At 41.1% G+C, this 26242-nt stretch overlaps 1 protein-coding gene across 1 annotated transcript in view; it reads right to left on the bottom strand.

Annotated features, from left to right (window-relative positions):
* Window positions 1-1102: 1102 nt before the first annotated feature.
* The window catches only part of LOC133609907 (mRNA export factor GLE1-like), a 38942-nt gene continuing 13802 nt past the window's right edge, over window positions 1103-26242 (bottom strand). The window contains exons 5-15 of the mRNA XM_061965963.2: window positions 19445-19505; window positions 19134-19379; window positions 13365-13590; window positions 8217-8329; window positions 7927-8139; window positions 7669-7859; window positions 6778-6907; window positions 6570-6674; window positions 4661-4743; window positions 4494-4557; window positions 1103-1895 (exon numbers count right to left, since the gene is read on the bottom strand). Of these exons, the coding sequence (XP_061821947.1) occupies window positions 1827-1895; window positions 4494-4557; window positions 4661-4743; window positions 6570-6674; window positions 6778-6907; window positions 7669-7859; window positions 7927-8139; window positions 8217-8329; window positions 13365-13590; window positions 19134-19379; window positions 19445-19505 (1501 nt within the window). The 3' untranslated portion in view covers window positions 1103-1826. The remainder of the gene's footprint in view (window positions 1896-4493; window positions 4558-4660; window positions 4744-6569; window positions 6675-6777; window positions 6908-7668; window positions 7860-7926; window positions 8140-8216; window positions 8330-13364; window positions 13591-19133; window positions 19380-19444; window positions 19506-26242) is intronic.

The raw sequence follows: 26242 nt of genomic DNA, 5'->3' as shown, positions 1-26242 counted from the left end.
AGGGGGCGCCACGCCAGTGCCACAAATGTTGGAGAAAAAAAAAAAAAAAAAAAGTTGTTACTATTATTTCTAAATACAAAAAATAATCCCACGTTAATTAAAATGCAAATTAAAGCCTATTTAATAGAAATATTATTTGTTACAACATTACGCCCCCCCCCCCCCTTCCCGTATCATGACTCTTTTTGGACGTCACCACATCAAAAAATCAACACAAGATGTCAAAACGGCCAAAACTGTCAGGTGCCCAGGGAAGAGAAACGAGAAAAGACAGAGGTAGCAGGTAGGTAACGTTAGCCTACATTAAATTATTTGTCTGTTACAGAATGTGATAGTAACCTGGCTTTTTAGCATTAAGCTAATGTTACATGATTCGGCAATTGCTAATCAATAAATAGCTAGTTCTGTTTTAACGTCGGGTTAATATTGTGGAGGGGGCTAAATTGTTATGGAAAATAATAATGTAACGTTAGGTAATTACAGTACTCCCACCTTACATTCCTCAGGGACATTTGTATTAGATCTTTTAAGCAGGTGTTTTTTGTTTACATTGTTATTGCCTTCTGGTTAGCTAATGTTTGCCCTGCAGGTAATAGTCACTTTTCCACCCCTTTATATATTAGGTAGAGTTGTAAGTAAAAAAAAAAGGTCTTGAAAACGGTTTCTTGTGAGTATATACACTTCACTGCCGATGTGGGGGGGCGCCACCTAAAATCTTGCCTAGGGCGCCAGATTGGTTAGGGCCGGGCCTGGATGGATGGATGGATAAATAAACACCATCTTTGGCCCCCACCTGGCTGGAAGTGGCATTTGGCCATACTGTATGTTCATATTGTCATTATATTCTTATCAGTGACGTAGCAGGAAGGGCCTTGGAATACATTTTGGAATGTATTTGTGATATATAATCAAATCTACACAATATTTGAGCCAGGCTTGTAGTGTAGATCAGAGAAAATCTCAAATGAAACCTAAACTGTAAATACAAGTATTGTTAAAAGAAAAACTCCACCCAGCAAAATGAAGAGTTGATGATATAAATATAATAGTGGTGTGACTTCAGAAGGGGACAGAGCAGTGCAGCCGGATCAAAGAGACGTCATTGGACAAAAAGTTGCTTTATTACAAGTGAGCATCATTATACAGGACTGCAGTTCCTGGAGGAGGTCAAAAGAGTTTTATATTCCTCCTTCCTGTGTGCTTCTTCAGGAGAATACACCCTGACCATATAAGGAGATGTTCCTGTGTAAGTGTCTGAAAATGTAACTTAAATGTTGTCTTTAAGTTCAACACTTTGCATAACCAGGTCCAATGTTCTGCCTTCTAACTATTTAATGATGTGCTCAAACTGAAGTCGTAATATTTACTGCCACTTTCTCCAAGATGAAAATGAAACAAACACCATCCTTTGTGAGCCAAATGTCCCACCACTAGTCCCTTGAATTGAGGGTTCCTCTCTCAGACCATGGTGATGTCAGCTGGTCTGACTTGTGCATCAAACCCTGAGACTGTTTTACTCATTTTCTTCCCAATCTATATCAAAGCTGACTTCTATAGCCCTTAATCACGAGTGTCTCAAAGGGCTGCACAAGCCACAACATCCTGGGATCAGGGCAAGGAAGAACTCAACCCAAGTGAAACCTTGGAAGGCACCACAGACCTGACCCAAACACTCGGACAAGGAGTTTGAAAGGTTGTTTAGTCGTGTGCACGGGACTGGACCTGGAAGGACTTAGGGGTCGTGGTTTTAGTCATTAAAGAAGGCTGTGACCCTAATTCATGCCTATAAACTACCTTTTTGACCCTAAGCTACATCAACACCATCTTCAGGACCTCCAGAACATGGCTGTCAGCTGGCCTTTGGGAGGACTTATTCCTTGTTCTTGCACTGATCTCTGGGGAACAATCACGTTATCAATGAGTGCTTCTATGAAGAGCAGGAATGTTCACTTTTACCACATCCTTATTCCAACTAACACTTTTGTCCTCATAATTATACACACCATACCCCATAATGCCACTGTTTTATTTTTGCTCATTTAAAACTCATGTAGATAAGTATTCAGAGCCTCGGATCAATACTTACCGTATTTTCCGCACTATAAGGCACACCTAAAAACCACAAATTTACTCAAAAGCTGACAGTGCGGCTTTTAACCCGGTGCGCTTTATATATGGATTAATATTAAGATTAATTTTCATAAAGTTTCGGTCTCGCAACTTCGGTAAACAGCCGCCATCTTTTTTCCCCGTAGAAGAGGAAGTGCTTCTTCTTCTACGCAAGCAACCGCCAAGGTAAGCACCCGCCCCCATAGAACAGGAAGCGCTTCTTCTTCTACTGTAAGCAACCACCCGCCCGCGTAGAAGAAGAAGAAGCGCGCGGATATTACGTTTCATTTCCTTTGTGTGTTTACATCTGTAAAGACCACAAAATGGCTCCTACTAAGCGACAGGGATCCGGTTCATGAAAAGACGCAATCTCTCCATCCGCACACGGACTACTATTTCACAGCAACTGCCTAAAGACTTTCAAGAAAAGCTGGCTACTTTCCGTGCATATTGTAAAAACAAGTTAGCTGAAAAAAAGATCCGGCCAGAGAACATTATCAACATGGACGAGGTTCCACTGACTTTTGATATTCCTGTGAACCGCACTGTGGATACAACGGGAGCACGTACGGTGAATATTCGCACCACAGGGAATGAGAAGTCGTCCTTCACTGTGGTTCTAGCTTGCCATGCTAATGGCCAGAAACTTCCACCCATGGTGATATTCAAAAGGAAGACCTTGCCAAAAGAGACCTTTCCAGCCGGCGTCATCATAAAAGCTAACTCGAAGGGATGGATGGATGAAGAAAAGATGAGCGAGTGGTTAAGGGAAGTTTACGCGAAGAGGCCGGGTGGCTTTTTTCACGCAGCTCCGTCCATGTTGATATACGACTCCATGCGCGCCCACATCACGCTGGTTTTTAATATATTATTAAAGTTTGACTGACCTATCTGACTGTTTTTTTGACATTCCTTTAGCGCAGTTAGATGCGGCTTATAACACGGGGCGGCTTATAGGTGGACAAAGTTTTGAAATATGCCGTTCATTGAAGGCGCGGCTTATAACCCAGGGCGCCTTATGGTGCGGAAAATACGGTAACACTTCATCCAACCTGATGGAGGGAAAGATGAATGCAGCAATGTACAGAGACATGCTGGATGAACACTAACGCTGAAGGAGCTTGAGAGGTGCTGCAAAGAGGAAGGAGAGAAAGTGCCCAAAGATAGGTGTGCCTAGCTTGTTGCATCGTACTCAAAAAGACTTGAGGCTGGAATTTCTGCCAAAGGTGCATCAACTAAGTATTGATCAAAGACTTAAAGAAGACTTACCGTATTTTCCGCACCATAAGGCGCCCTGGGTTATAAGCCGCGCCTTCAATGAACGGCATATTTCAAAACTTTGTCCACCTATAAGCCGCCCCGTGTTGTAAGCCGCATCTAACTGCGCTAAAGGAATGTCAAAAAAACAGTCAGATAGGTCAGTCAAACTTTAATAATATATTAAAAACCAGCGTGATGTGGGCGCGCATGGAGTCGTATATCAACATGGACAGAGCTGCGTGAAAAAAGCCACCCGGCCTCTTCGCGTAAACTTAAACTTACCTTAACCACTCGCTCATCTTTTCTTCATCCATCCCTTCGAGTTAGCTTTTATGATGACGCCGGCTGGAAAGGTCTCTTTTGGCAAGGTCTTCCTTTTGAATATCACCATGGGTGGAAGTTTCTGGCCATTAGCATGGCAAGCTAGAACCACAGTGAAGGATGACTTCTCATTCCCTGTGGTGCGAATATTCACCGTACGTGCTCCCGTTGTATCCACAGTGCGGTTCACAGGAATATCAGTTGCTGTGAAATAGTAATCCGTGTGCGGATGGAGAGATTGCGTCTTTTCATGAACCGGATCCCTGTCGCTTAGTAGGAGCCATTTTGTGGTCTTTACAGATGTAAACACACAAAGGAAATGAAACGTACGGTGATATCCGCGCGCTTTTTCTTCTTCTACGCGGGCGGGTGGTTGCTTACAGTAGAAGAAGAAGCGCTTCCTGTTCTATGGGGGCGGGTGCTTACCTTGGCGGTTGCTTGCGTAGAAGAAGAAGCGCTTCCTGTTCTACCGGGAAAAAAGATGGCGGCTGTTTACCGAAGTTGCGAGACCGAAACTTTATGAAAATGAATCTTAATATTTATCCATATATAAAGCGCACCGGGTTATAAGGCGCACTGTCAGCTTTTGAGAAAATTTGTGGTTTTTAGGTGCGCCTTATAGTGCGGAAAATACGGTATGTACATGTCATTTTTTACTATTTCATTTGTAACAAACATTTTCAAAACAACCTTTTTACAGTGTGATTGTGTGTAGAATTTTGAGGAGAAAAATGAATGTATTCCATTGTAACAAAGAGAATGTAGTACATGTACAATAACAACAATGCTCCAGGTGATGTTACCTGCAGGAAGTTCCTCAGTCTGGACACTGATCCCATCTGACCACTGCTGGTGACCGCTTCAATCCTGCTCTCACACACACACACACACACACACACACACACAGAGAGAGATTATTACACACAAAGAATGGACAGTGAAGGTGTTCCAACAGGTGTGTGGTGTGTACCTGGCCATGTATTGCTCTTTTAAAAGCAGAAGTAGTTTCCAGAACTGACCTTGGTAGGTTTTCAACAATGCGTGACCACAAACCTGAAGAAGTAGAAGGAGAACATGTCACATGGTCACTCCTCCACTGCAGGTTCCTCCAGTCAGACACTTCTCTGACGGCTCAAAGCAGGAAGTGACTTGACCTTTTTTGGAATGTTGCCAACGGTTCACAATCATGAATTTGTTTTCATGCGTTCTAACTCCTAAATAAAAGCACAGCCGATGGGAGGTCCTCTAGTCCACCATAAAACACAATAAATAACCATTGAAAATACTCTACTTACAGTTGGTGACCTGAATATCAACAAGTATTAGTCATATTGTTATTATAAATATTAACAAGTATTAGTCATATTGTTATTATAAATATCAACAAGTATTAGTCATATTGTTATTACAAATAATAACAAGTATTAGTCATATTGTTATTATAAATATGAACAAGTATTAGTCATATTGTTATTATAAATATCAACAAGTATTAGTCATATTGTTATTATAAATATCAACAAGTATTAGTCATATTGTTATTACAAATAATAACAAGTATTAGTCATATTGTTATTATAAATATGAACAAGTATTAGTCATATTGTTATTACAAATAATAACAAGTATTAGTCATATTGTTATTATAAATATCAACAATTATTAGTCATATTGTTATTATAAATAACAAGTATTAGTCATATTGTTATTATAAATAACAAGTATTAGTCATATTGTTATTATAAATAACAAGTATTAGTCATATTGTTATTATAAATATGAACAAGTATTAGTCATATTGTTATTATAAATAAGTATTAGTGATATTGTTATTATAAATAACAAGTATTAGTGATATTGTTATTATAAATATGAACAAGTATTAGTGATATTGTTATTATAAATAACAAGTATAAGTCATATTGTTATTATAAATATGAACAAGTATTAGTCATATTGTTATTATAAATAACAAGTATTAGTGATATTGTTATTATAAATAACAAGTATAAGTCATATTGTTATTATAAATAACAAGTAGGACAAGGGGATGTTACAATCCTCGGTAGGGGCACTGAAATGTGGAAGTCTCCCGGGAGGTTTGTCATGTATGAGAATTAGCTGTATTTAATTAATTATCTGTATTTAATTAATTATCTGTATTTAATGGGCGGGCCAGCTCCAGTGTTAATTTGATATCACCTCAAGGGCCAAGTGCAATTACACGGCGGGCCAGAGTTTGACACCCATGATTTAGGACCTGGAACTGACAGGACTGACACGACAAACGTTTGAAGCATTTTCTTTTGCCTTTTGGGACTAAAAATGTACCCTTTTCCACCACAGGAACCTTTTCAGGAACTTTCCCATTCACCCAGGTAAATACAGTTCCCTTACCAAAAACTACCCAGCCAGATCTAATTCTTCAGGAACTATGTTTTACTTCCTGCCAGCTCGCTGGGACTTTTGTGTCCACGTTCATTTGTCTCTTTTTTTTTTCCACACCACATTTTTTCCATTTGAATTTTGTCAACTGATTTTTTTTTTTACATCAAGTTATGCTGATCATTTCATTGGAAAACCAATGCAGTGTACACAAATACAGTGTATACAAATACAGTGTACACAAATACAGTGTATACAAATTGTCTCACTTACAGTAAAATAAGACAAACAATGCATCCTGTCTCAGAATCAACCAATGAGGTGTCAAGTTTGAAGTCATGTGACACAGGTCTTACTCAATAGCATCAAGAGTCATTAACATTTACCTGGACTACCTGGACATAATACATCATTAATATTTACTTGGACATAATACATCATTACCATTTACCTGGACATAGTACATCATTAACATTTATTTCATCTCCACTCACCTCAAGGAAGTCAAACAGCAGTGTGGCGGTGATGTCGGCAATGGGCTCCATGTTTAGCATCTGTGCTAACCAGTGCCAGCCATGGTTCAGACCGTGAGGGGGCGACTGCAACAAGCAGAAGCAGCTTAGTATTCTGCTGCACTCTTGGAAATGATTGAGTCCAAATATGATGCTTTGACTGGAGTATCCCAAGTCAAAGGGTTCCTACCCCCTGCTTGGAGTCAAATGGCCACCTGAGCTGGATCACCGCGGCGTAGAAGCGGATCATGCCGGACATACTTTTCAGGAAACTGTCCTGACCTTCCACTCCAGAGTCATCCACACGGTAGCCCAGAATTCTGTGGAGTGAAAAGGCAACTTTTTAATCTTTCACTCAGTGTTGCTACCAAGTGTCTACAGGAATATTTCACTCAGTGTTGCTACCAAGTGTCTATAATGAACTACACTATATTGCCAAAAAAGTATTTGGCCACCTGCCTTGACTCACATTTGGGAGCATGGAATTGTCCAAAATGTTTCGGTATCCTGGTGCATTCAACGTTCCTTTCACTGGAACTAAGGGGCCGAGCCCAACTCTTGAAAAACAACCCCACACCATAATTCCTCCTCCACCAAATTTCACACTCAATGTAGCGTTCTCCTGGCAACCTCCAAACCCAAGACTGGTTCATCAGATGGAAAAGTGTGATTCGTCAGTCCAGAGAAGGCGTCTCCACTGCTCTAGAGTCCAGTGGTGATGTCCTTTACACCACTGCATCCCACCACTGCTTGATTTGATACACCCGTGGCCGGGCCAAGTGATTAGGACACCTGATTCTCATCATTTGAATGGATGGCCAAATACTTTTGGCAATGTAGTGTATATTTAGACTTGTTTAATTTTTGTCAGGAGAACATCAGAACGACTCAATTGCACATCATAGGTGTCCAAAATGGCGCCTGTTTACTTGTTATAGTGCGTCATGTGACATTATAGTGACATCTAGTGGCCAGTCTGTATACACTGCTGTCATCACAATCTGGATTAAAAAATAGTGCCATTCCATAGATCTAGTCTAAGGACTGAGATCCTTGGTGGAAGACAACCTGTTGGTCTCACCTCTGATATTCCTCCACTGACATGCCTTCTTTCATCATGGGATAATGTGGAACGGTGTACGGACATTTTCTGTGCAGGTGTCCCAGCATGAGGTCGCCCATGCGGGGGTGCAGCTCCCAGATCCCTGATGCCACCACACCGATGGGGAAGGCTGCTTGGTGATGAGCCGCCACCTCCGCCTCGCCTTGTTTCTACAACAGCCAGTCCTGAGCTGCCATCGTCTGGTGTCAACAGAGCATGCTGGGGCGTGGTACTCACCACAAACTTCTCAGCCATCTTGTAGCACACAAAGTCCAGGGCCTGTGGATGCTGGGAGGTGGACACAGACTTGCCTCCACACGCCACTGCCTGACCAGAGAGCAGCTTGGTGAGCTTCCCGAATACTTCTCGCAGGTGAGATCCGGAATTGAAGGAGATTTGACTGATGGGGATGGTGGAGGCTCTCTGGAGGTCCAACTTCAGCCTCCTGGTCTGCACACACACACAAGGAGGTTGAGGTGTTGAGGACTCCCAGACAGTGTTCATGTACTTTGTGTGCACAAACCAACCTGGACGTCTTGTGAGGAGCTGAGCTCTTCTATGCCGTCAGCGCACTGGTCAAGACACTCCTGCAAGTCCTTGTACCATCTCAAGGTGACGTCTTCAGCATTGTTCTGCAGACCTGTTGGCGGACATGACAGTCCAACGTTGGTTTACGTCTTTGTCTTCAACACAACTGAACCACATGTGAGAGGACAAAAGTCTCTTTCTTGCTTGCTTTCTTTCATGAAAGTCAATCTGGGACCTCTGCTACCTATTACAGGTAAAAGCCAGTAAATTAGAATATTTTGAAAAACTTGATTTATTTCAGTAATTGCATTCAAAAGGTGTAACTTGTACATTATATTTATTCATTGCACACAGACTGATGCATTCAAATGTTTATTTCATTTCATTTTGATGATTTGAAGTGGCAACAAATGAAAATCCAAAATTCCGTGTGTCACAAAATTAGAATATTACTTAAGGCTAATACAAAAAAGGGATTTTTAGAAATGTTGGCCAACTGAAAAGTATGAAAATATGAGCATGTACAATACTCAATACTTGGTTGGAGCTCCTTTTGCCTCAATTACTGCGTTAATGCGGCGTGGCATGGAGTCCATGAGTTTCTGGCACTGCTCAGGTGTTATGAGAGCCCAGGTTGCTCTGATAGTGGCCTTCAACTCTTCTGCGTTTTTGGGTCTGGCATTCTGCATCTTCCTTTTCACAATACCCCACAGATTTTCTATGGGGCTAAGGTCAGGGGAGTTGGCGGGCCAATTTAGAACAGAAATACCATGGTCCGTAAACCAGGCACGGGTAGATTTTGCGCTGTGTGCAGGCGCCAAGTCCTGTTGGAACTTGAAATCTCCATCTCCATAGAGCAGGTCAGCAGCAGGAAGCATGAAGTGCTCTAAAAGTTGCTGGTAGACGGCTGCGTTGACCCTGGATCTCAGGAAACAGAGTGGACCGACACCAGCAGATGACATGGCACCCCAAACCATCACCCAACCATGCAAATTTTGCATTTCCTTTGGAAATCGAGGTCCCAGAGTCTGGAGGAAGACAGGAGAGGCACAGGATCCACGTTGCCTGAAGTCTAGTGTAAAGTTTCCACCATCAGTGATGGTTTGGGGTGCCATGTCATCTGCTGGTGTCGGTCCACTCTGTTTCCTGAGATCCAGGGTCAACGCAGCCGTCTACCAGCAAGTTTTAGAGCACTTCATGCTTCCTGCTGCTGACCTGCTCTATGGAGATGGAGATTTCAAGTTCCAACAGGACTTGGCGCCTGCACACAGCGCAAAATCTACCCGTGCCTGGTTTACGGACCATGGTATTTCTGTTCTAAATTGGCCCGCCAACTCCCCTGACCTTAGCCCCATAGAAAATCTGTGGGGTATTGTGAAAAGGAAGATGCAAAATGCCAGACCCAAAAACGCAGAAGAGTTGAAGGCCACTATCAGAGCAACCTGGGCTCTCATAACACCTGAGCAGTGCCAGAAACTCATCGACTCCATGCCACGCCGCATTAACGCAGTAATTGAGGCAAAAGGAGCTCCTACCAAGTATTGCGTATTGTACATGCTCATATTTTTCATTTTCATACTTTTCAGTTGGCCAACATTTCTAAAAATCCCTTTTTTGTATTAGCCTTAAGTAATATTCTAATTTTGTGACACACGGAATTTTGGATTTTCATTTGTTGCCACTTCAAATCATCAAAATGAAATGAAATAAACATTTGAATGCATCAGTCTGTGTGCAATGAATAAATATAATGTACAAGTTACACCTTTTGAATGCAATTACTGAAATAAATCAAGTTTTTCAAAATATTCTAATTTACTGGCTTTTACCTGTATGTTGTGTGCAGCTATGACAACAACCTTCCTTCAATATGTGGAGGGTTGTCCCGGTACCAAAATGTATTTCCATACTTTTCTAAATAAAGGGGACCACAAAAAATTTCATTATTGTCTTTATTTTAACAACAAATGTTAGTGTACATGAAACATATGTTTATTATTGTCATTTAGTCCTTAAATAAAATAGACAACTTGTCTTTTAGTAGTAAGTAAACAAACAAAGACTCCTAATTAGTCAGTAACATATTGTGTCATTTATACACCCATTATTTTGTCTACATTATGAGGGACAAACTGTAAAAATGGATTATTAATCTACTTGTTCATTTACTGTTAATATCTGCTTACTTTCTCTTTTAACGTGTTCTATCTACACTTCTGTTAAAATGTAAAAATCACTTATTCTTCTCTTCTCTGATACTTGACATTCGTTTTGGATGATACCACACATTTAGGTATGGATCTGATACCAAGTAGTTACAGGATCATACATTGGTCATATTCAAAGTCCTCATGTGTCCAGGGACATATTTTTAAACGAAAAAAAGGTTTTGTGATGCTCAAAAATATCAATGTAATCATAGTAGTATCGACTAGATATGCTATTGTACTTGGTATCACTACAGCGGATGTCAGGTGTAGATCCACCCATGGCATTTGTTTACATTCAGGAAAGGCATCATTAGCGGTGACTATTACGATGTGTAGTGAAGCAAGTTTAGCTATTCCTCATCCTCCAGTGATAATGACACTTGAAAGAAACATACTTTGTCGCCATGGAGACAGGGATTAGTGATTTAGAAGTAGCTAAAACACTGTGGATGGATGTTAGCCATGTGTTAAAGCCATACTTGCCAACCCTCCCGGATTTTCCGGGAGACTCCCGAAATTCAGCGCCTCTCCCGAAAACCTCCCGGGACAAATTTTCTCCCGAAATTCAGCCGGAGCTGGAGGCCACGCCCCCTCCAGCTCCATGCGGACCTGAGTGACGTGTTGACAGCCTGTTGTACATGCACATGTGACCCACCCATAATGTGTCACATTTTTGTGTTGATTTATTTAGTTTATTTTGTGGTTTGAATTCGTTTTTGGAGCTGTCATTACACATTTATCAGTATTCACATTGGTCAGTAGGGGGCAGTAGGGCGTTTCTTCCCAATTGAATGCTATCACCTGCAGACCGGAAGTGTCTTGTCATTCTGATGAGCGCGACCAGTCTGTGAACAATTGAAACGTCCTGTGTGCTTTTTCCTCCTGTATAACAGGTTAGTTTTGGTGAATCAACTCACTGAATAATATCCATGTGATCTTTATAAGTTTAAGTACACATTCTGATGGTGGAGCCTAACTCTAAAGTGTTTGTGAGTTGTAGTTTGTATTTGTGAATGAATCCAGTGCACAGCTGCAGTAATCAATACAAAATGGCGACGTGAGTGCGCAATGTTTATATAGGAACTTCTGATCCTACGGTAATTCAGACTCCCAAATTAGAGCTCCCGTTTTCTTATTGATTTTATAATGTATATTTGTATAATGTGTGTGTTCTGAAATAGTGACAGAGAATAGAACAAGGATGGACAATACAACCCTTAACTCAACAATGAGTAGAGGAGTGTTATGTGTGTGTATATGTGTAAATAAATTAACACTGAAATTCAAGTATTTATTTTATTTATTTATATATATACCGGTCTACACACTGTGTCTACCGGAATCAATAAAAGGCTATCGATGCTGTCATCTAGCAAAGCTGAATTTGACCAAGCAACCCCCCCGTACCAAAAAGCCCTTGATGAAAGCGGATACAATTTCACCCTCACCTATGAACCCACGCCAGGAAACCAGCCAAAAAAGAACAGAATACGAAACGACATCATCTGGTACAACCCCCCATACAGCAAAAACGTCTCAACTAACATTGGACACAAATTCCTCAATCTGATTGACAAACACTTTCCCAAAGACAACACCCTAAGAAAAGTATTCAACAAGAACAACATTAAATTGAGCTACAGCTGCATGAACAATATACGACAAATCATCTCAAACCACAACAAAACAATTGCAAATGAGCCGTCGGCCCCCAGACAGAGCGACTCCAAAACCAACAAAGGCTGTAACTGCCGAAAGAAACCTGATTGCCCTCTCAACGGGGGGTGCTTACAAACATCAGTTGTCTACCAATCTAAGGTAATACGCAAGGACATTAACACATCCGACACATATGTAGGATTAACCGAGGGAGAATTCAAAACCAGATGGAACAATCACAAGGCTTCTTTCAGGAACAAAAACCTGCGAAATACCACAGAACTCAGCAAACACATTTGGGACCTCAAAGACAATAATGTTGAATATTCAATAACATGGCAAATTCTTGCATCCAGCACACCTTACAATAGTGGTAATAAAAGATGCAACCTATGCTTGAAAGAGAAACTGTTTATTATTTACCGTCCAGACCTGTCATCCCTCAACAAGCGCAGCGAAATTGTAACAGCATGCCGCCATAGACGGAAACACCTCCTAGGTAACACATGAGCCAATCACCACGCCCCTAGGCCAGCCTGTACCCACCCACTCTGTGCCCTATATAAACCATGGTATGTGAATGCTCCCATTAAAATCTCCTGATGATTGAGGGTACCCCCCCTCATGAAACAGGCCTGTAGAGATGAAATAGTCTTGTGATTTTTTTCCCACACATACATATATTGCGCTCTACTACGGTATCGAGCACTATTTTTTGGATAACCTTACTAAGACATATATATATATATATATATATATAGCTAGAATTCACTGAAAGTCAAGTATTTCTTATATATATATATATATATATATATATATATATATATATATATATATATCTTAACCACGCCCCCACCCCACCCCCGAACACGCCCCCCGCCCCCCGAAATCGGAGGTCTCAAGGTTGGCAAGTATGGTTAAAGCAGCTCTTCCTGAGGGTGTTTCAGTGTTATAACTTCACCTTTATCTTTACTTTTTACACCAAAATGCGTCCATTCTCCCTTTTCTGTCCACACACTGTGTCTGCTTGTAAGTACTCTGTGTGTGTGCGCTGCCCAACATGCTCCTCTGATGGTAAAAGCAGCAATGTCACCACGTGACGACGCACCGTCATGGCCATTAAAAGAGAACAAATACAAGAAAAAGGGGAACCGGTACTTTTAAAGCAGAGTATAGTACCGTTTTTGACTCATTAGTACCGTGATACTATACTACTATACTAGTACTGGTATACGTACAACCCTAGTTGTGTGTGTAAAAAAAGGACTTTCTTCTAACCTCGCTTGTTTGCTTTCTCTTTGGCTGACAGCTGCGCCTTCTTTAGTGCTTCCTGTTGAGTCCTCAGCTCAGACATCTTCCTGCGGGAATCTTCTTCCTCCAGCTCCTTCTTCTTCAGCTCCTCCTGAGCTTTGGCCGCTTCCCCTCGCATCAAGCAGATGAGCGTTCTCATTTCATGGAGGACACGCTCTGCCACCGCCATGTCTTCCACGCTGGGATACTGTACCTGGAAAGACGGCAGCAAAGAGTCACACAACTAAGTAAAGACATAATAATGGCCATCACCATCATTCTGATTAAAAAGCCCACAGATAGATGATAAAGGCTTTTCATCTTGGTGTTTGTCCTTGGTCTCTGTTGTGCCTTGTCCTGCCCCCTGGCTCCTCAACCCCTCCACTTCCCTCCAAAATGAGGGCCAATTTGTGAAGCCTATTGTGTCCAGAGAAAAGCAACATGGCGGAAGAAGACCTTTTACTTGCGGTTACCAAAATTTGATCCCACCAGGAGGGTAAAAGACAAACTTAAAATTCACCAGCGTAACGATTTATGGAAGCAGTACGAAGCTGCCTGAGCTACTGAGCCAAGACCTATTGTTAATAGCAGCGACCACAGCAAACATAAAACCACAGGAGTGATGAGGAATTGAAAGAAAATACCTTCAGGGGAAAGCACTTGAGGACAAAATGAGTCATTGTTTATGTTTAACTTCATGGTTCATCTGGAGGCACAGGCTTTAGTTACCGTATTTTCCGCACTATAAGGCGCACCTAAAAACCACACATTTTCTCAAAAGCTGACAGTGCGCCTTATAACCCGGTGCGCTTTATATATGGATAAATATTAAGATTCATTTTCATAAAGTTTCGGTCTCGCAACTTCGGTAAACAGCCGCCATCTTTTTTCCCGGTAGAACAGGAAGCGCTTCTTCTTCTACGCAAGCAACCGCCAAGGTAAGCACCCGCCCCCATAGAACAGGAAGCGCTTCTTCTTCTACTGTAAGCAACCACCCGCCCGCGTAGAAGAAGAAAAAGCGCGCGGATATCACCGTACGTTTCATTTCCTTTGTGTGTTTACATCTGTAAAGACCACAAAATGGCTCCTACTAAGCGACCGGGATCCGGTTCATGAAAAGACGCAATCTCTCCATCCGCACACGGATTACTATTTCACAGCAACTGATATTCCTGTGAACCGCACTGTGGATACAACGGGAGCACGTACGGTGAATATTCGCACCACAGGGAATGAGAAGTCATCCTTCACTGTGGTTCTAGCCTGCCATGCTAATGGCCAGAAACTTCCACCCATGGTGATATTCAAAAGGAAGACCTTGCCAAAAGAGACCTTTCCAGCCGGCGTCATCATAAAAGCTAACTCGAAGGGATGGATGAAGAAAAGATGAGCGAGTGGTTAAGGTAAGTTTAAGTTTACGCGAAGAGGCCGGGTGGCTTTTTTCACGCAGCTCTGTCCATGTTGATATACGTATGTTTGTGATTGCACATTTGCGTACATTTTGGGAGTGAACAGAGTTGTTAGAACGCTGGTTTTTAATATATTATTAAAGTTTGACTGACCTATCTGACTGTTTTTTTGACATTCCCTTTAGCGCAGTTAGATGCGGCTTATAACACGGGGCGGCTTATAGGTGGACAAAGTTTTGAAATATGCCGTTCATTGAAGGCGCGGCTTATAACCCAGGGCGCCTTATGGTGCGGAAAATACGGTAGTTACCTTTCTAGATGGCTTAAGGGAAAAATGCACTTTATTATTTGAATGAATTCTTACAATTAAATGTCGGGGGCAGTCACTTGCTGTACTATTTTATTATTCGATTAACGTCGGGGGAAAATGTACTTTCAATCAATCAACACGTGATGTGACACTCTCTCTCTACTTGTTATGAAATTATATTCAGAATGTTCTGAGTTGGAACAAAAGTTCCTCTCGCTCTAGTCTATGCAGTGATTCTAATGGTTTGCCTGGGTCCGAATTATACTATTCCTACTGCAAACAATTAGAATTGTAATGAAATTATAGTTCATTAAGTTAGGTAATATCAGTTGACATTATCCTTATCCCTATTCCTTTTATTAAGCCTTGTGTAAACAAATAAACATGAATATTGGTTGCAAAGGTCTGGAAACTATCAAATGTCCATTATGCAGCATCCCCAGAACAGTCAGCAGGTAACAGTGGTACAGGTGTGTCTGAAGTGTGGTTGACAGAAAAAACATCAAGCTCAAAATAGACATCATGTGAGAAGACAAGAAATCAATGTTATAATAACGAGTTGAAGCAATTCCTGAAGGAATTGTGTGTGAATGTTCCAATGCTGAAGTTGAAGTGAAATGCTGACAGAATGTAGGAATAGTTTCAATGTTGAAGAGTTTGAATTTCCAGGAAAACCAGATTTAGGTTTGGAACTTAGGAACATGTTAGTTTGAATGTCCAGGATGAGTGAATGCTTTGAATAGCTTGAAAAATGTGGCAAGTGTGCAACTTGGAAAAATGTCCCATTCATTTCAATGGGAACTTCCTGGAAATTTGGGAATTTTTGGAAAAGCGGGATTCTTTTTAAAAAAGATTAGGAGCATGAATATCCTGAATGAGCTGAATTGGTTGGTGTTGGAATTGTTTAAATGGGTCAAGAAATGTTGAAGTAGTAACAGTATTTTAATTGAAAAATGGTATTATGGAATTTGGGGAAAACCGGGAATTTTTCAAGTTCTTGAACCAACTTGGTTTTTTGTCCTGACTAAAAGGAATGTTTTGACAGTGGAACAGTTAAAAAGGGTTGACAAATGTGAAAGGAGTCATCACACTAAAAAAGTTTGGAAATAAAGTTAGAAAAAACAGGAATTACTGGAAATTTGTTGAATGTGTAAAAATGGTTGTTTGAATTTCCAGGATGAGTGGAATGTGTTGAAGGTGGAATGGGTTGAAAAATGTGGGAATTGTGAAAGTTTGAAAAATGAATCATTCATTTTGAATGGAGAAAATGTCCCTAAAAACTGGGAATTCTAGGAAATCCAGGAATTGTTTATAATTGTTGAGGCAGAGCACACAATTCCTGAACAGGCTGAATATTTTGAAGTTGGAACGGTTTGAATTGGATACAAAATGTGGTTGTCATGGAACTTTGAAAAATGTCCCATTCTTTTCCAATGGGACTTTCATGGAAATTTGGGAATTTTTGGAAAATGCTAATAGACTTGAATGTTCTGAATGAGTTGAAATGGCTGGTGTTGGAATTTTTCAAATCGGTGGAGAAATGTTGAAGTAGTAACGTCGTTAATTGAGAAATAGTATTATGGAATTCCTGGAATTTTCGGAAAACCGGGAATTTTTTGCAGTTCAAAATTAAGTTCAAGGATTAAGAGGAATGTTTTGACGGTGGAAGGGTAGTCGACAGAAAAAGGGTGAAAATAGGGTTTGGAAAACTGGGAATTCCTGGAATTTTTTTTTACTTGGAAAATGATAGTTTGAATGAGTGGAATGTGTTGAAGGTGGAATGGTTTGAATGGGTTGGAAAATGTGGAAATGGTGGAAGTTTGAAAAATGGCAAATTTATTTTGAATGGGAAAAATGTCCCGGGAAACTTGGAATTCTGGGAATTTTTGGAATTTGTCAAGGGAAAGCCCGTGAACAGTTTGAAGTTGGATGAAAAATGTGGAAGGTAGAGCACACCAAAATCTGGAGAATAATAATAATAATCATCCATCCATCTATCCATCCATTTTCTACCGCTTACCCCTTTCGGGGTCGCTGGAGCCTATCTCAGCTGCATTCGGGCATGATAATAATAATAATAATAATGATAATAATAATAATAATAATAATAATAATAATGATAATAATAATAATAGTAATAAATAGATGAATTTTGGTGTAGAAAACCATATGTGTGAATATTTTGGAACATTCACGCAATAGTAATAATAATAATAAATAGATTAATTTAGGTGTAGAAAACTGTGTGATGGAACATTCACACAACAATAATAGTAATAATATTAATAATAATAATAGTAACAAATAGATGAATTTTGGTGTATACAACCATATGTGTGAATGTTTTGGAACATTCATGCAATAGTAATAATAATAATAATAATAATAATAATAATAATAATAATAATAAATAAATGAATTTAGGTGTAGAAAACAGTGTGTGATGGCACATTCACACAATAATCATAATCATAAATAGATTAATGTTGGTGTATAAAACCATGTATGTGATGGAACATTCACACAATAACAATAATAATAATAATAAATAGAAGAATGTTGGTGTATAAAAACCATGTGTGTGATGGAACATTCACACAATGATAATAATAATAATAATAATAATAATAATAATAATAATAATAATAAATAGAAGAATGTTGGTGTATAAAACCATATGTGTGATGGAACATTCACACAATAATAATAATAATAATAATAATAAATAGAAGAATGTTGGTGTATAAAATCATGTGTGTGATGGAACATTCACACAATAATAATAGTAGTAATAATAATAATAATAATAAATAGAAGAATGTTGGTGTATAAAACCATGTGTGTGATGGAACATTCACACAATAATAATAATAATAATAATAATAAATAGAAGAATGTTGGTGTATAAAACCATGTGTGTGATGGAACATTCACACAATAATAATAATAATAATAATAATAATAAATAGAAGAATGTTGGTGTATAAAACCATGTGTGTGATGGAACATTCACACAATAATAATAATAATAATAATAATAATAATAATAATAATAAATAGAAGAATGTTGGTGTATAAAACCATATGTGTGATGGAACATTCACACAATAATAATAGTAATAATAATAATAATACTAATAAATAGAAGAATGTTGTTGTATAAAACCATATGTGTTATGGAACATTCACACAATAATAATAATAATAATAATAATAATAAATAGAAGAATGTTGGTGTATAAAACCATGTGTGTGATGGAACATTCACACAATAATAATAATAATAATAATAATAATAATAATAATAAATAGAAGAATGTTGGTGTATAAAACCATGTGTGTGATGGAACATTCACACAATAATAATAATAATAATAATAATAATAATAAATAGAAGAATGTTGGTGTATAAAACCATGTGTGTGATGGAACATTCACACAATAATAATAATAATAATAATAAATAGAAGAATGTTGGTGTATAAAACCATATGTGTTATGGAACATTCACACAATAATAATAATAATAATAATAATAATAAATAGAAGAATGTTGGTGTATAAAACCATGTGTGTGATGGAACATTCACACAATAATAATAATAATAATAATAATAATAATAATAATAAATAGAAGAATGTTGGTGTATAAAACCATGTGTGTGATGGAACATTCACACAAAAATAATAATAATAATAATAAATAGAAGAATGTTGGTGTATAAAACCATGTGTGTGATGGAACATTCACACAATAATAATAATAATAATAATAATAATAATAAATAGAAGAATGTTGGTGTATAAAACCATATGTGTGATGGAACATTCACACAATAATAATAATAATAATAATAATAAATAGAAGAATGTTGGTGTATAAAACCATGTGTGTGATGGAACATTCACACAATAATAATAATATAATTTGTCACAACACAAAGGCTGCTATCTCTTTCAAGCTGAATGCTTGAATATTTCTCTGAATTCTTCAGTGGAAAAGTGTTTCATGTGTAAAATAATGTAAGTTGGACTCACTTCTGCCGTCTTGTGCACCACCTGTGACACCTGGGAGCACAGCTGGTTCCCCAGGGTGCTGTAGGTGCCCACGCTGGTGGTCTGGTTCTGGGGACCGGACTCCAGCAGCTGGTGGAGCTGCAGGATCTCTTCTTGAATGGAGTTGAGCTTCCTCAGACGCTCTTTGCCTTCAACCTGGCGCTGGCGCTCTAGCTCCGCCTCCCTCAGGCGCTGCTGCTCCGCCTCCCTCACGCGGAGGTTGAGGATCTGTGGGTCATCCGGACATGGAGGTGCAGTCAACACCTACTTCCAGTGGATGATGGAGTTCTTACCTTCAATCGGTGGCGCTGCTCTTCCTTCAGCTTCTCCTGGCGGCCGATGCTCTCCTTGGTTCTGCAGAAAGAAGTGTTTGATCATCTTGCTGGAAGGTGAGTCTATGAGGCACTAACACAAGTGTCACACCTGTCAATCAGAACCTTCTGATCACCAGCTTTGTCATTTAGTTAGCAACATGATGGCTGGACTTGATGAAACTTTTGGCAAATGTCAACTGATTAGACTAGTCAGTTGTACACCTGCATGTCACTCTCACTAGTCAGTTGTACACCTGCATGTCACTCTCACTAGTCAGTTGTGCACCTGCATGTCACTCTCACTAGTCAGTTGTACACCTGCATGTCACTCTCACTAGTCAGTTGTACACCTGCATGTCACTCTCACTAGTCAGTTGTACACCTGCATGTCACTCTCACTAGTCAGTTGTGCACCTGCATGTCACTCTCACTAGTCAGTTGTACACCTGCATGTCACTCTCACTAGTCAGTTGTACACCTGCATGTCACTCTCACTAGTCAGTTGTGCACCTGCATGTCACTCTCACTAGTCAGTCGTACACCTGCATGTCACTCTCACTAGTCAGTTGTACACCTGCATGTCATGACACAGTCTCACTAGTCAGTCGTACACCTGCATGTCATGACACACTCTCACTAGTCAGTTGTACGCCTGCATGTCACTCTCACTAGTCAGTCGTACACCTGCATGTCACTCTCACTAGTCAGTTGTACACCTGCATGTCATGACACACTCTCACTAGTCAGTTGTACACCTGCATGCCACACTCACTAGTCAGTTGTACACCTGCATGTCATGACACACTCTCACTAGTCAGTCGTACACCTGCATGTCATGACACACTCTCACTAGTCAGTTGTACACCTGCATGTCACACTCACTAGTCAGTTGTACACCTGCATGTCACTCTCACTAGTCAGTTGTACACCTGCATGTCACACTCACTAGTCAGTTGTACACCTGCATGTCACTCTCACTAGTCAGTTGTACACCTGCATGTCATGACACACTCTCACTAGTCAGTCGTACACCTGCATGTCATGACACACTCTCACTAGTCAGTTGTACACCTGCATGTCACACTCACTAGTCAGTTGTACACCTGCATGTCACTCTCACTAGTCAGTCATACACCTGCATGTCATGACACTCTCACTAGTCAGTTGTACACCTGCATGACACTCTCACTAGTCAGTTGTACACCTGCATGTCACTCTCACTAGTCAGTCGTACACCTGCATGTCATGACCCACTCTCACTAGTCAGTCATACACCTGCATGTCATGACACACTCTCACTAGTCAGTTGTACACCTGCATGTCACTCTCACTTGTCAGTTGTACACCTGCATGTCACTCTCACTAGTCAGTTGTACACCTGCATGTCACTCTCACTAGTCAGTTGTACACCTGCATGTCACTCTCACTAGTCAGTCGTACACCTGCATGTCATGACCCACTCTCACTAGTCAGTCATACACCTGCATGTCATGACACACTCTCACTAGTCAGTTGTACACCTGCATGTCACTCTCACTTGTCAGTTGTACACCTGCATGTCACTCTCACTAGTCAGTTGTACACCTGCATGTCACTCTCACTAGTCAGTTGTACACCTGCATGTCACTCTCACTAGTCAGTCGTACACCTGCATGTCACTCTCACTAGTCAGTCGTACACCTGCATGTCACTCTCACTAGTCAGTTGTACACCTGCATGTCATGACACACTCTCACTAGTCAGTCGTACACCTGCATGTCATGACACACTCTCACTAGTCAGTCATACACCTGCATGTCATGACACTCTCACTAGTCAGTTGTACACCTGCATGTCACTCTCACTAGTCAGTCGAACACCTGCATGTCACTCTCACTAGTCAGTCATACACCTGCATGTCATGACCCACTCTCACTAGTCAGTCATACACCTGCATGTCATGACACACTCTCACTAGTCAGTCATACACCTGCATGTCATGACACACTCTCACTAGTCAGTCATACACCTGCATGTCACTCTCACTAGTCAGTTGTACACCTGCATGTCATGACACACTCTCACTAGTCAGTCGTACACCTGCATGTCACTCTCACTAGTCAGTTGTACACCTGCATGTCATGACACACTCTCACTAGTCAATCGTACACCTGCATGTCATGACACACTCTCACTAGTCAGTCATACACCTGCATGTCATGACACACTCTCACTAGTCAGTCATACACCTGCATGTCACTCTCACTAGTCAGTTGTACACCTGCATGTCATGACACACTCTCACTAGTCAGTCGTACACCTGCATGTCACTCTCACTAGTCAGTTGTACACCTGCATGTCATGACACACTCTCACTAGTCAGTTGTACACCTGCATGTCACTCTCACTAGTCAGTTGTACACCTGCATGTCACTCTCACTAGTCAGTTGTAGTGAAGTGAAGTGAAGTGTGAAGTGAATTACATTTATATAGCGCTTTTTCTCAAGTGACTCAAAGCGCTTTACATTGTGAAACCCAATATCTAAGTTACATTTAAACCAGTGTGGGTGGCACTGGGAGCAAGTGGGTAAAGTGTCTTGCCCAAGGACACAACGGCAGTGACTAGGATGGCGGAAGCGGGGATCGAACCTGCAACCCTCAAGTTGCTGGCACGGCCGCTCTACCAACCGAGCTATACCGCCCCAGTCAGTCGTACACCTGCATGTCATGACACACTCTCACTAGTCAGTCGTACACCTGCATGTCACTCTCACTAGTCAGTCGTACACCTGCATGTCATGACACACTCTCACTAGTCAGTCGTACACCTGCATGTCATGACACACTCTCACTAGTCAGTTGTACACCTGCATGTCACACTCACTAGTCAGTTGTACACCTGCATGTCACTCTCACTAGTCAGTCATACACCTGCATGTCATGACACTCTCACTAGTCAGTTGTACACCTGCATGACACTCTCACTAGTCAGTTGTACACCTGCATGTCACTCTCACTAGTCAGTCGTACACCTGCATGTCATGACCCACTCTCACTAGTCAGTCATACACCTGCATGTCATGACACACTCTCACTAGTCAGTTGTACACCTGCATGTCACTCTCACTTGTCAGTTGTACACCTGCATGTCACTCTCACTAGTCAGTTGTACACCTGCATGTCACTCTCACTAGTCAGTTGTACACCTGCATGTCACTCTCACTAGTCAGTCGTACACCTGCATGTCATGACCCACTCTCACTAGTCAGTCATACACCTGCATGTCATGACACACTCTCACTAGTCAGTTGTACACCTGCATGTCACTCTCACTTGTCAGTTGTACACCTGCATGTCACTCTCACTAGTCAGTTGTACACCTGCATGTCACTCTCACTAGTCAGTTGTACACCTGCATGTCACTCTCACTAGTCAGTCGTACACCTGCATGTCACTCTCACTAGTCAGTCGTACACCTGCATGTCACTCTCACTAGTCAGTTGTACACCTGCATGTCATGACACACTCTCACTAGTCAGTCGTACACCTGCATGTCATGACACACTCTCACTAGTCAGTCATACACCTGCATGTCATGACACTCTCACTAGTCAGTTGTACACCTGCATGTCACTCTCACTAGTCAGTCGAACACCTGCATGTCACTCTCACTAGTCAGTCATACACCTGCATGTCATGACCCACTCTCACTAGTCAGTCATACACCTGCATGTCATGACACACTCTCACTAGTCAGTCATACACCTGCATGTCATGACACACTCTCACTAGTCAGTCATACACCTGCATGTCACTCTCACTAGTCAGTTGTACACCTGCATGTCATGACACACTCTCACTAGTCAGTCGTACACCTGCATGTCACTCTCACTAGTCAGTTGTACACCTGCATGTCATGACACACTCTCACTAGTCAATCGTACACCTGCATGTCATGACACACTCTCACTAGTCAGTCATACACCTGCATGTCATGACACACTCTCACTAGTCAGTCATACACCTGCATGTCACTCTCACTAGTCAGTTGTACACCTGCATGTCATGACACACTCTCACTAGTCAGTCGTACACCTGCATGTCACTCTCACTAGTCAGTTGTACACCTGCATGTCATGACACACTCTCACTAGTCAGTTGTACACCTGCATGTCACTCTCACTAGTCAGTTGTACACCTGCATGTCACTCTCACTAGTCAGTTGTAGTGAAGTGAAGTGAAGTGTGAAGTGAATTACATTTATATAGCGCTTTTTCTCAAGTGACTCAAAGCGCTTTACATTGTGAAACCCAATATCTAAGTTACATTTAAACCAGTGTGGGTGGCACTGGGAGCAAGTGGGTAAAGTGTCTTGCCCAAGGACACAACGGCAGTGACTAGGATGGCGGAAGCGGGGATCGAACCTGCAACCCTCAAGTTGCTGGCACGGCCGCTCTACCAACCGAGCTATACCGCCCCAGTCAGTCGTACACCTGCATGTCATGACACACTCTCACTAGTCAGTCGTACACCTGCATGTCACTCTCACTAGTCAGTCGTACACCTGCATGTCATGACACACTCTCACTAGTCAGTCGTACACCTGCATGTCATGACACTCTCACTAGTCAGTTGTACACCTGCATGTCACTCTCACTAGTCAGTTGTACACCTGCATGTCACTCTCACTAGTCAGTCGTACACCTGCATGTCATGACACTCTCACTAGTCAGTTGTACACCTGCATCATAATCATAGTAGTATCGACTAGATACGCTCCTGTACTTGGTATCATTACAGTGGATATCAGGTGTAGATCCACCCATGGCGTTTGTTTACATTGTGACTACGGTGTGTAGTGAAGCATGTTTAGCTATTCCTCGTCCTGCAGCGATAATGGTACATGTAAGAAACTTACTTTGTCGCCATGGAGACAAGGATTAGTGATTTAGAAGTAGCTAAAACACTGTGGATGGATGTTAGCCATGTCTTAAAGCAGCTCTTCCTGAGGGTGTTTCAGTGTTATAACTTCACCTTTATCTTGACTTTTTACACCAAAATGCGTCCATTCTCCCTTTTCTGTCTACACACTGTGTCTGCTTGTAAGTACTCTGTGTGTGTGCGCTGCCCAACATGCTCCTCTGCTCCTAAAAGCAGCAATGTCACCACGTGACGACACACTGTCATGCCCGTTAAAAAAATATATAGTAACACTTTAATATGGGGAACATATTCACCATTAATTTGTTGCTTATTAACATGCAAATTAGTAACATATTGGTTCTTAATTAGTCATTATTAAGTACTTATTAATGACTTATTCTGCATGGCCTTATTACACAACCAGTAAGCCATTAACTAAGAGTCTTCCCTAACCCTGACCCTAACCCTATGTTAATAAGCAACTAATTAATGGTTCATATGTTCCCCATACTAAAGTGTTACCAAATACAGTATATACAGGTAAAAGCCAGTAAATTAGAATATTTTGAAAAACTTGATTTATTTCAGTAATTGCATTCAAAAGGTGTAACTTGTACATTATATTTATTCATTGCACACAGACTGATGCATTCAAATGTTTATTTCATTTAATTTTGATGATTTGAAGTGGCAACAAATGAAAATCCAAAATTCCGTGTGTCACAAAATTAGAATATTACTTAAGGCTAATACAAAAAAGGGATTTTTAGAAATGTTGGCCAACTGAAAAGTATGAAAATGAAAAATATGAGCATGTACAATACTCAATACTTGGTTGGAGCTCCTTTTGTCTCAATTACTGCGTTAATGCGGCGTGGCATGGAGTCGATGAGTTTCTGGCACTGCTCAGGTGTTATGAGAGCCCAGGTTGCTCTGATAGTGGCCTTCAACTCTTCTGCGTTTTTGGGTCTGGCATTCTGCATCTTCCTTTTCACAATACCCCACAGATTTTCTATGGGGCTAAGGTCAGGGGAGTTGGCGGGCCAATTTAGAACAGAAATACCATGGTCCGTAAACCAGGCACGGGTAGATTTTGCGCCAAGTCCTGTTGGAACTTGAAATCTCCATCTCCATAGAGCAGGTCAGCAGCAGGAAGCATGAAGTGCTCTAAAACTTGCTGGTAGACGGCTGCGTTGACCCTGGATCTCAGGAAACAGAGTGGACCGACACCAGCAGATGACATGGCACCCCAAACCATCACCCAACCATGCAAATTTTGCATTTCCTTTGGAAATCGAGGTCCCAGAGTCTGGAGGAAGACAGGAGAGGCACAGGATCCACGTTGCCTGAAGTCTAGTGTAAAGTTTCCACCATCAGTGATGGTTTGGGGTGCCATGTCATCTGCTGGTGTCGGTCCACTCTGTTTCCTGAGATCCAGGGTCAACGCAGCCGTCTACCAGCAAGTTTTAGAGCACTTCATGCTTCCTGCTGCTGACCTGCTCTATGGAGATGGAGATTTCAAGTTCCAACAGGACTTGGCGCCTGCACACAGCGCAAAATCTACCCGTGCCTGGTATACGGACCATGGTATTTCTGTTCTAAATTGGCCCGCCAACTCCCCTGACCTTAGCCCCATAGAAAATCTGTGGGGTATTGTGAAAAGGAAGATGCAGAATGCCAGACCCAAAAACGCAGAAGAGTTGAAGGCCACTATCAGAGCAACCTGGGCTCTCATAACACCTGAGCAGTGCCAGAAACTCATCGACTCCATGCCACGCCGCATTAACGCAGTAATTGAGGCAAAAGGAGCTCCAACCAAGTATTGAGTATTGTACATGCTCATATTTTTCATTTTCATACTTTTCAGTTGGCCAA

Source organism: Nerophis lumbriciformis, linkage group LG07, assembly GCF_033978685.3.
Source record: "Nerophis lumbriciformis linkage group LG07, RoL_Nlum_v2.1, whole genome shotgun sequence".
In the NCBI taxonomy this organism is placed as follows: Eukaryota; Metazoa; Chordata; class Actinopteri; order Syngnathiformes; family Syngnathidae; genus Nerophis; species Nerophis lumbriciformis.
This window is presented reverse-complemented; position numbering and strand designations above follow the sequence as displayed.